Source organism: Drosophila ananassae, chromosome 2L, assembly GCF_017639315.1.
Source record: "Drosophila ananassae strain 14024-0371.13 chromosome 2L, ASM1763931v2, whole genome shotgun sequence".
NCBI lineage: Eukaryota > Metazoa > Arthropoda > Insecta > Diptera > Drosophilidae > Drosophila > Drosophila ananassae.
In genome coordinates, this window is record NC_057927.1 from 4,622,438 (window position 1) to 4,634,180 (window position 11,743).

Here is an 11,743-nt window from a genome sequence, read left to right on the forward strand (position 1 = left end):
AGAGTAATAAAATTATAAATATAAATAATTGAATTATTAAATTGGTCTCTTTTGTGCCATAAAAATGGCTGATGGCTCATGTTGTCTAGTGTAGAACACTCATTATTGCTCACACTTTCACAAATCGTACATGAATTTGGCATTTTCCATGCCATTCTCCTGCCACCCGCACATCAAACATTCGAATCGAGTCTCGTCGACGTCACCAAAAGTTCTCTTTCTCTTTGGGGGGGATCTCTAAGCTCTGCCCCAACAATCGCTGAGCGGCGACGCCGCTAGCAGCTGCAGCAGCGGCAGCAGCAGAGGCAGAGGCAGCGACGGCGACAGCAGCTTATAAATACGAGCCGCAAGCCGTTCTTGGGCAGATAGTTTTAAAAAGCGGCTCAGAGCGCCTACCCGTCGGATCTGCAATCCAAGAGATACAAAATCAAATACCACTACTTCGTGAGTGCCTGTGTAGCAAGTGCTGAGCATATTTTTATGTTTTTTGGGTGGCTGCAGCCAGGAGACTTTCGTTAATTGATTGTGTACGTGTGCCAATTTCTGCAAAGCAAGACAATTGACAATAATTACATGTGCGACGAGGAGTACATATTCGCAATTAATGCGTGAAGACAGTGGAAAAGTTTCAATCCATCCAGTCCCAGTCCCCGACCAGTCAGTTGGTCGGTCCAATCACCTACATACGCGAGTGCAGCGCGGCGTGGAAAACCTGTATTTTCTGGCCTGAGCCAGCCAGCTGATTAGCGGCTCAGTGAAATTTCTTCGATCCATCCAACCAACAACGAAGCCACTCTTGTGATTACAGCCACCACTTTCAGCTAGACTCATTTGGTTTCCCCTGTTTTTAGCTCATCATTGTGATACCAAACATGACACGGCTGTGGGCTTGTCTCCTCCTACTGGGAGTGGGCCTACTGGGAACCAGATCCATCCAAGCGGTGCCCTTCTACGGCGAGTGAGTATTTTTGGTTTCATTTTCAAACCAACAAATTGTAGTGTTCGTTTCATGCTCATTTCAAGTAGTAGTTTGAGGTTGGGTTCTAACAAACATCGTCATCTTCTGATAAGGCATGAACTTAGTGTTTGATGTTTTCGGAATGGGACACTAAACTTTAAACAGTAAATTGCTTGAACACAGCTCTCATGTCCACTCGGGTTCCATAAAAGCACTAGAAAGCTATTAGGAAATTTCCAGAACCACAAAACCATTAGTTACCCACTAATTCTCACTGAAATTCTAAAATGTTGAACTAATTAATTGATTGTATCATTTCGAATCGCGTTAATCGCTCATATTCAAGACCCTCTTTTTCAAAATTTGATCACGAATTCGATTAATAAATTTTTCTTGATTAAATAGAACCAAGATATACTAAGAATTTGCTTCTTAGGTAAGATCTACAAAGTTATTAATTTGCTATTGTGATTAATCATAAAATCATGAATGCTATGAATATTAAATAATAGTTTCTGTAAGAGATACCACTCCTTAAAAAGAATCCCATTTCAGTTCAACCATCGAAGCGGATTCTGAGTCAGAGGGCTCGCCGGAGTCCTCTGTCGAGTCCTCAGATAAGTCCAGGTGAACTATACAACTATCCCCCACACCCAAAAGCTTAAGGCCCGTATCCGTACCCCTTCATTCCACAGTAGACTAATAGTTGACAACTACTTATCAAAGCACACAAACGAAGAACATGTGAGAAAACTTAAACAATCTTTTCAAGTTTCAATATTTATGCGTGTAACCAGGTTTAATATTCTTTGCGGACACCCCATAAAACTTGGCTAATACCCGGGTTCAGTCTTTTTTATGACATTTCCTCAGCCCGGGTGAGAAAGCCCTGTTTGTTCTGGGAGAAATTTCGCCCGCTAAAAGAAACTGCAAATAAAGTTGACCGAAATGTTTATGGCACTATGGAGGAGAGGGAGGAGCTACAGAGGGCTGGAAGAGCCAAAAGTTCCCCCAGAAAGAAAGTTCCAGGCCCGGCGAGAATTGACCCAAATTGATAAACTGAAACTGTTGAGGCCAAGAGAGACAATCTCTTGGGTTTTGAAAGCCATCGAATTTGGTTTTGGGAACATCGAACACTAAAAGAAAAAGGCCGCCAATCGAGCTTAACCCTGCAGTTCAAACGGATCTCGGCTGTTGCATTTATCTTATTTTGCAAAAGATATTGCATTGCCGGCAGAAAACAATGTGCAACCAAAGTGGGGCAACACCGCGGGACTTGGGTAACCCAGCTAAAAATGAAGTAGATGCTCCAACAGTGCAACAGATCTCTTCCTCCGATCTCCGCCACACTTGGCTGACTTTGCCGAGTTCAACCTTTGAGTTCAGGCCGCCGTAGGGCTCATCTTTGACACAATTCTCGAGCGATTTTGGCCCTGAAAGCAATTGACATTTGACACCCCATTAAGTGCCACTTTGTGGCCAGGTAATACTATGTACTGCGCCCAAAAGAACATACCCCAAAAGTTTATAATCTGCCCTCGAACTGGGTCACCCACAATTTGTTTTCGTTTTTATTTTTCGCTTTTTCCCCTTTTACGCTCTCTAAATGTTTTGATTCTGCCAGCCACGGCTGCGCTTTAATTAAATCAAGCAGCCATTCGGATGGATCCCTTCCTGCCCCTCGTCACGACCATTTCTCTGGCGGTCTCTGATTCCGCTGCCCTGTGGCCAATGACTTTCGCTTTGCCTCGGGCGGATAAAATCTAGTTTGTTTACAAATTTTATTTATTTTCTGCATTAGTTATGCATTCTACAAAAAATCGTTCAAAATGAATCATTCTCAAATAAATTGGAGAAGCTCGAAAAATCCCCTACCTAAAGTCGAGATGGAGAGGGTTAGTCTAAAAAACAGGCTTGGGAGGCGTTTAAAATGACTTGGAATTAATAAATTATATACCTTTGTTTATTTTTCTTTCCTTTCAAATTAAAATGTTTCTTAGAATATATTTATTATTCAAATTGTTAACATAAGTCAAGTAAGAAAAACCATTTCCTAATACAATTCAAGCTAAAGCTCAATCATGTTTAACACGAAAGAACTGATCTAAATTGCATTTGACACAGTTATGTTCTGGTCTTGCTGAGCCAGAGAACTATGCTTAAGAAATTCCAATTAAAACAAAACTCCCAAACAAAATAAGCAAAAAGAGACACCTATTTATTGGGCCAATGACCAAGCCTCAAAATCGCAATGTCGGCTTAAAAGCCTGATTCTACGTCGGAGATCGGCTAAGCCGCTTTGAGCCCTACCAATCACGTCCCGTCCGGATGAGTCATACTATAATATATGACAGCCCCAAAACTCCAAGCTGAAAAGAATGAAGCCCTCTGAAGAGCTCCAAGCAAACGAACAAATTGTTTACGTTTTGCCTATTCGAGCATTATAGTTTTATTATTTATTTCCCGACAGTCTCGTTTTGTTTGTTATTTTAGCACTTATTATGAGCTTATTTTTAATTAGCTTCCGCGAAGCGAATTTTAATGACCCGCGGCCAAAGAGATTTAGAAACAGAAGTTGTAGAAAGTGGGGTATGACTCAATTGGGAATATTCCGCATACACCCTAGACTCGGATTTGGAATGCACCGAGAAACCAAAATCCGTTGACATAAATCTCAGTTGATGGATGACAAGTGCAGGAACATTTCTCAAGTTTTGTTTGGTTTTTTTCGACGATTGTTTCGGGCACTTAAAAAGTTATTTTCATTTGATTCTATATCGAGTTGGACCGGCAGGCACTTAATATGCCGCTCAGGCAAATGCTGCGCAAAAACCAACCTAAACAATGAGCACGATCAGCATATATAGTACACATACTCGGTTCTACATAGTTATTCGTATATAGTTTTTGTGGATGTAGAGTTTAGCTTCTTTTTATGTGAGGGAACAATGAAAGCATATGAATTATTGGGCCTGGGTTCCGTTTCGTTTCGTTTAGGGGTTCCGTTCACCATGGAATTAGCATGAAAAGATACACACACAAAACACACTAGCATACAAAACACTAACCACATCACTCTACGCCCCCCACCGCCCATCGATTTGCAGCTTTATGCCACACTTAACCCACCCATTGCCGCTGCATCGCACCCTGTTTGCACCACTTGCCCCGCTCGAGCCGCTCGCTCCGCTTGACCCACTGCATGCCCAGGCCTCGCAGCGTGTGGCAAGTGTTTGGCCCGCCCCAGCACCAGCTCCCATTCCATTGGCACCCCAGCGCCAGTCCTCTCACCTGTTGCCACTCTTCAGCAGCAGCTTCGACACTGAGTTCGTGCCCCTGGAGCATCAGCAGCCGCCGCCGCAAGGACGACAGGATGTGGGCAGCACCCCGCCCGTTCAGACGCCAAGTGGATTGGACCAAAAGCCATTCAGTAAGTGGAGTATGCATTATTCCAAGATATTCGTTACTTTTATTTTTATTTAATTGATGTCCTTAGGACCTCAGTGCTTAGGACTAATTAATCTACTCATTCTAATCTAGTCTAGTTTTAAAGTTAATTATTTTTAATTCCGTAAATGTCTAACTATAAATATTTGGATTCATCAGATGTGGATGCCATCACTACGGATGTGAATAACCCGAATCCGGCCATATTCTTCCAGCAGTCGTTCCCCTTCTTTGGCAATGAGTTCTTCAATTCCTTCGGAGGATTTGGATTTGGAGCTGCCCAGGAGCCTTGGTGGAAGGGGTAAGTAAACAGTCAAATCCGGAACAATTTTCCGCCTCTCCTTGATCGCCAAAAATAAAAAAAAATGACCAGGTTATGGTCAGTAAATTCGCTTCTTTCCTAATCGCCGCACACGAGTGATTCTGCGTCTGACTTGGCTGTTCTTGGCATTTGGCCATTAAGAGAGCACAATGTCAAGTTCATTCGGGCTATTAAATATGATTGGATTTTTCCCCTCGATAGTATTTTTTAATTTTGTAAAGATGGTGCCTTATCGCCCATGTAGCGCCAATCGAGCATATCAATTATAATAGACTTAAATAATTTTCAATTAAAGATTACTCCCAACCGGAGCTTATTATATGTAGGGTTCAATTGTAGTCTTGTTTAATTGTCCAGCCACCTGGGCTTTTGTGTCTTTATAAGGGAAATTAGCGAATGTATAATGCTTACTATATATAATATATTGAGTAAGTACACGACGAGCTTGCACTTTTCTAAATTGTGAAATCGACTCGTCAACATTTTCACTATATGCGATGAACTCGTTGCTGTAGTTATAGCAAAATGAAAGTCTGAGATGTGGCAAATTGAAAAATTGGATGCATAAAAGCCCATTTATCCAGATATATACAAAACGAGAGATAAATACGTATATCTACGGTTCAGTGGGAACTTTCTGAAAACTACGCACACAATGAGTTTGCATTCAGAAACAGAAGTACGAACATTTCCATAATTGAATTGATGGACTGGCAAAGCTGTTAAGCAAACACACTATATAGTCGTATATATATATAACAGATAGGTCTTTATATATGTGAAGTATATAGAATATGACTATGCCTTTTATGATATATCACTGTGCAAATCCATTCAGCAAACACTCGTGTAGCGAGTGCTGATGAACTGCCTGATAAATTCCATGGTTTAACTTTGATTGGATTTGGAGATACTACTATATATACGAATGTACGTATATATATTTATAATTTCAATATAGGCGTAGAGAAGAACGATATGGGTACGTTGACATTGCGATTTGCATGTCGGGTATATGACTAATTTATTAGCGTTTAAAATCTAGGTTTGCCTAGAGAATCAATTGGGAAAATAAATTTCTCAACAAAAATTAGTACTTGGCTACAAATCTCACACTTGGATCAGTTCGTCTTTTTCTTATATTCTATATTGAATATTTTTAAGCCAATGAATCATGTAATAAGTGTGATTTCGTTACAACCATTTTTGAAATTATTAAGCCATGTTCCAAATTAAGCACTACCAATTCAAGTTATTAACTAATCTGTTACTCCATTTCCAGCCCCAATGTGTGCACCGAAAAGGAGGAAGACGAAACTGTGGCCACCGAGACGGAGGGTGAGGAAACCGTGGACACCTTTGGCCAGGAACGTGACGGTGTCAGTAGCGTGGTGCGATCTCCCCTCTTCGGCCAATTCCAGTTCAGTGTTAACTCTTGTGCCGAGAAGCCCAACAAACACGTCTGCACCAAGATGTAAGAGGAATTGGGGGAACAATCCAAGATGAAAACTAAAACTATCTTACAATTGCAGTGTGAATCAAAACGGCAAGAAAAAGACTTTGACGCTGACTCGCCAGTGCTGCTACGGATATGGCCGTCCCAGGAACGCCGACTTCACCACTCCTTGCGAGAAGATCGACATCAAGGATGTGGAGGCCACCGCCAGCGAAATGGGTGCCAAACAGTTCTTGGAGAGCGCTCGTAGTTCCGGAGAGCTGGCCGATATGCTGGGAGCTGGAAATGGCAAGAAGGTAACCCTGTTCGTGCCCAATGATGCGGCGTTTGTGGAATACCGAGGACAACAACAGCAGGAGAATGTAAGTAATATTTTAAAATCAATTATACCAACCCACAGCATTTTCAAATCCATAGAATGTTGAGGATGCCAAGGCAGAAGCATCTAACCCTGCCAAGTCCGTTTACAAGCTTCACGCGGTGCTGGGAGAAGTGCAACTGGAGGATGTGCCCAATGAGCAACTCCTGCAGACGGAACTGCCCGACCAGAAGATCCGCATCAATAGCTACCAGTTGCCAGTAGCCTTGGGTTTGGAGCCTTTCCGCTATGCCGCCAACTGTGTGCCCATCGAGAAGCACGACAAGCTTTCCGAGCAGGCCCTTGTCCACACCCTGGGCGGAGTACTGAAGCCACTGACCAAGAATGTGATGGATCTCATCAGGGAACGCGCCGACATGTCCATTATGCGCACCGTCCTAGAGAAGACCAATTTGAGTGCCATGCTGGAGGGCGACAAGCCGGTAACCATATTTGTGCCCACTGATGCCGCCTTCGACAAGCTGGAGCCACATCTGCGACGTGCCCTCAAAGAAGGACGTGGTTGCGCCTCAAGTGAGTGCAAAACAATCAGGAAATACTAGATTACAATAAAACACTAATAACTTACGCTAACCCGCAGACATTCTGAAGAACCACATGCTGGATCTGACCTTCTGTTCTCTGGCCACCGTTCCTGGTGCCAAGACCACTGCCTATAACCTTCTGGGAGAGGCTCTGTTGCTCAACCGCACCCAGGGCAATGTGAACCAGACTGGACCAGCTACCATTTCCATCAACAATGTGGCCAAGATTGTGGATGCTGATATTATGGGCACCAACGGAGTTCTGCACGTCATTGACACCATTCTGCCCACCGAATCGGCCCTGCCCATGACATCGCTGATGGCCCAGAAGAACCTGACCATCTTCCAGCGCCTGCTGGAGGCCTCTGGATACGATAACCAGTTCGATGACCTCGACAATGTCACCATCTTTGCGCCCACCGACAAGGCTTTGCAGAACAGCGAATGGGCCCGTATGCTGAAGGAGCAGCCGGAGCTGTTGAACCACAACCTGGACCTTCTGGAATTCCTCAACTATCATGTGGTGAAGCCAATGATCAAGACCTGTGAACTGTCCGAAAAGTCACTGCCCACGGTGGCCGGTGCCAGTGTCCGTTTGAACCTCTACTCCACCCACGCTCTGTTCTCCGACGTAATGAACCGCGCCACGGTCAACTGCGCCCGCCTGGTCCACTTTGATGACGAAAGCTGTGGATCTGTGCTCCACCAGGTGGATCGTCCTCTGTCTCCTCCCAAAAATGTGAGTACTCGAATTATTTCTCGGTCAAGGATAGTAAAGATTAATGTATCTCTTCCCTTCCTTCTAGAACATGCTGAAACTCCTGGAGGCCAACCCCAACTACAGCAAGTTCCTGGAGCTGGTGCGCAAGGCCAATCTCACCCAGCTGCTGTCCAACGACTCCCGCAGCTTGACCCTGCTGGTGCCCAAGAACGATGTCTTCGAAGAGTTGATCGATTCCGGCGAAAGTGCCAAGCCCATGGATGCTGCGGCCCTGGTCAAGACCCACGTCGTGGAGGACGTGGTCTGCTGTGCTGGCATCATCCCCACCAACTGGCCCTTCGTCCGCTCCATAGAGTCCATTTCTGGCCAGCATCTGCGCATCACCCGTGACCGCCGGCCCAAGATCGAGAACGCCGGTGTCACCAAGTGCGACGTGGTGGCTACCAATGGCATTTTGCACGAGATCAACGACATCATCGTGCCCCGGCCCCAGCGCAACCAGCAGCGACCCCAGCTGATCCCACCCGGTCCCGGCTTTCAGCCCCAGGGCGACTTCGACGTCTTCTTCTGAGGACCGCCGCTATCTCAATCGCATGATATATACAGAATATATTTATAATTACTCTTAACGATTTGTCAATTGATTGAAAGCCCAAACAAGCTATAATTTCTCTTTGATGAATAAAATAAAATAAATAGTATTAAAATAAAATGGCGTATTTTATCCATAAGATTCAAAGATAGATTATGGGAATTAGCTTTGATGAACTCTTTTCTACTTATTTTATTTTTAATAATTTAATTCAATTACAAAAACTCATAGTAGAGAAGTCTTTCAAGAAACTAGAGAGTATTACAAAGAGCTAAGCCTTCACGCCCAGACCCAGAAGAGAGGAACTATAGAATGATTCCTCTCCGATGATATACATACCTGTTTATAAAAATATATAGATACTCTTAGACTTGACTCGTCTCTCTGAAAAATTCTTATCGCCAAACTGAGACGAAAACCCGTAAGGCCGGACCTATAAAAGTTTGTTCAGCTACACCAGAAAAGTCATTTCTGATTTCTTGTTTAATAGAATAACATGTCTAATTCTCTGCCTGCCACCTTCGTCAAGGGCTTTCACGATGAGGAGCAAGTGCGTCGTATGGAGTACCGTGAACTGGGCTCCACAGGCCTAAGGGTGTCGAAGATAGCCCTCGGAGGAGCCACTCTCTCGAATCTCTTTGACGATGACTTTGACCGCGAGGAGGGCATCCGGACGGTGCACGAGGCTATCAAGAGTGGCATCAACTACATCGACACGGCTCCCTTCTACGGAAAATCAGAGGAGTTGCTGGGACAGGCCCTGAAGGATGTGCCTCGAGAGGCCTACTACATTGCCACCAAAGTGGCTCGGTATGAAAGGGATCCAGCCAAGATGTTCAATTACACAGGCGAGAAGGCGCGAGCGAGTGTAAAAAGAAGCCTGGATCTTTTGGGATTGGATTCAGTAGATGTCCTACAAGTGCACGACGTGGATGCCGCTCCAAGCCTTGACATTGTGCTAAACGAAACCATTCCGGTTCTGGAAGAGTATGTAAAGGCTGGAAAAGCCCGTTTCATAGGAATTACCGGTTACGATGTGGACATCTTGAAGGAGTGCGCTGAACGTGGAAAGGGTCGCATCCAGTTGGTGCTTAGCTATGCTCGCTACACCCTGGTGGACAACACCCTACTGCGCCATATGAAGGCGTTCCGGGAGCTTGGAGTGGGCGTGATCTGTGCCGCCGCCCACTCTTTGGGGCTGCTGACTAACCGCGGTCCGGCTGCCTGGCATCCTGGCAGTCCTGAGCTTCTGGAGGTGGGCAAACGTGGTTCCGAGATATGCCGCCAGCGGGGAGTGGAGCTGGGCAAACTGGCCATGTACTACACCATGCAACTGGATGGGGCAGCCACCTTCCTCATCGGCATACCCAACCGACAACTTCTACGGATTAATCTAGACGCCGTTTTGAACGGGCTCACTTCGAATGAGCAGGAAGTCTTGATATACCTCCGAGAAAAGTAAGTGGAATCCAGGCGGTCAGATTTGATGTTAGCATTGAATCACGGACAAGAAATTGGCCCAAACTATCAGCCAGAATCTATTTTCAATCATCGATAATCATGTATTCCATTTTCTTTTTTTTACAGCGTTTTCACCAAGTCCTACAGCTGGTGTTCCACACTGGAGACGGTTAACATGTTCAAGTAATCGGAAACCCAACTGGAGTAATGGAACAAAAAAATGTAGTTTAAGTAAACATTTAATACAGGGTCTTTAAAATATAATCATATGTAAACAAATGAATACGGTAAAATAAAGAATTTGCATTCAATAAATGTAGTAAGTATTCTGCAATTTTATGAACCACGATTGGTAGTGCGTTTGTGAGATAAAAATAGTTTAAAATCAAAATAGGATTGAATTTTATCTGCTCTTAATCACAATTATACCCATTGCTTTCACCTGGCACCAGTCATTTATTTCTTATGGTTTTAAATAAATACACAACTAAATCACACAAAACAAATCTGCACTCTAGAACGCTCTAGAATGACAGTGTCTAGGTTGACCCAAAAGCTTTGAGAACTGGAAAACTGGGATTCGTTAAAAAATGGATGGATACCTTTTACTTTTTGGATACAGTTTAATTTTTGCCTCTTGGTCTTCGAACACATGTACCATTAACTTTTATAAAGAGACATGGATTAGAAAAAGGCTAGACAACAAACTATACGAATAATCTTTAAACGAGTTTTCGGATGACTTCTCAGTTGAGTTCTCGAGTCAGAGCATGGATATCGAACGTAATTAGACAACAACAAATATAACAGGATAATAATAATAATATTGACTTGATTGTAACATTTTAATTACAAAAAATATAACTAAGCTTAAACTGAATTTAAAATTTATTGCCCAAAAAAATCTTTTAATGTTTAGAGCTTGAAATTTCGCTTGCTACTTAATTGATTTTTGTGACGCTGGGGTCAATACGCGGAGCATAGAATGAGGCGTATATGTAGTACATATTATGTACATATGCATATCCGTCATGTAAAAACAGTGCATATACTGTTTTAATCGGTAACGCCTTTTTTTATTGAAAACCTATAGTCCGCTTCGGTACGTAATTTTAGATTTTGCTGATAACAAGGATTTTGCTGATAAAAAAGTAAGTGTTAATAAATAAAATTAGTGTTATTCTGCAATCAAGAATTATGAATTTCAACAGAGTTCGAAACAGATTAAAATTTAATTATTTCTGGAATGTTTTTGGAGAGTAATCTTTTTGAAGATCTTCGAGTTCACCACAACACCATCTAATCACAAAGTTTTATTTTTACTGAGAGCTTACTAAGTTATCTCATATTATTATTTTTTTTTGTAAAACACTCTCTGCGAAAAATACACAGAATGGCAATATGAGCACTTGCGTTCGCTATATCTTTTTCAATTTCCATCCGATTCTTGAGAGGAATACCTTAAACCATTTTTTAGATCGATTCTCCACCATTCTGCATCAAAATCCTGGAACGAAATATTTTTTAGCTTTTCATCAAATTTTCTGGGGGATCCCCTTCAAAAGTTGTGAAATATGCATAGAAGGACAATATGGCCCACTGCGATGACTATATCTTGGCCAATTTCCATCTGATTCTTGAGAAGAATACCTCTTGAGAAGAATAGATGGATTCTCCACCATTCTGCATCAAAATCCTGGAACGAAATATTTTTTAGATTTTTCATCAAATTTTCTGGGGGATCCCCTTCAAAAGTTGTGAAATATGCATAGAAGGACAATATGGCCCACGGCGATGACCATATCTTGGCTAATTTCCATCCGATCCGTGAGAGGAATACCTTAAACGTTTTGCAGATTGATTTTCCACCATTCTGCATCAAA

The 11,743-nt window shown here is 43.0% G+C and overlaps 2 protein-coding genes and 1 long non-coding RNA gene across 14 annotated transcripts; all 3 read left to right on the top strand.

The window, feature by feature from the left end:
* The first annotated feature begins 355 nt into the window (after window positions 1-355).
* Window positions 356-8,519, top strand: LOC6500537 (periostin). 12 transcript variants are annotated; one of them, XM_014911118.3, is made up of 10 exons: window positions 356-444; window positions 852-958; window positions 1,514-1,585; window positions 4,267-4,388; window positions 4,565-4,706; window positions 6,010-6,201; window positions 6,260-6,545; window positions 6,601-7,075; window positions 7,143-7,825; window positions 7,893-8,519. In XM_014911118.3, exons 2-10 carry the CDS (start codon window positions 873-875, stop codon window positions 8,376-8,378), a joined length of 2,544 nt encoding a protein of 847 aa, XP_014766604.1. In that variant the 5' UTR covers window positions 356-444; window positions 852-872; the 3' UTR covers window positions 8,379-8,519. The 12 variants fall into 12 exon arrangements, with proteins under 12 accessions (XP_014766604.1, XP_014766609.1, XP_044570179.1 ...); XM_044714242.1 differs by having other exon boundaries at window positions 362-527; XM_014911123.3 differs by lacking the exon at window positions 1,514-1,585 and having other exon boundaries at window positions 4,066-4,388.
* On the top strand, window positions 1,592-3,155 carry LOC116654493. Its single transcript, XR_004309715.1, has 2 exons — window positions 1,592-1,702; window positions 1,756-3,155. It is a non-coding gene; the product is annotated as an uncharacterized LOC116654493 (long non-coding RNA).
* Window positions 8,520-8,862: 343 nt separating the features above from the next.
* Window positions 8,863-10,175, top strand: LOC6500538 (L-galactose dehydrogenase). Its single transcript, XM_001953377.4, has 2 exons — window positions 8,863-9,857; window positions 9,987-10,175. Exons 1-2 carry the CDS (start codon window positions 8,896-8,898, stop codon window positions 10,045-10,047), a joined length of 1,023 nt encoding a protein of 340 aa, XP_001953412.2. The 5' UTR covers window positions 8,863-8,895; the 3' UTR covers window positions 10,048-10,175.
* The last annotated feature ends 1,568 nt before the right edge of the window (window positions 10,176-11,743 follow it).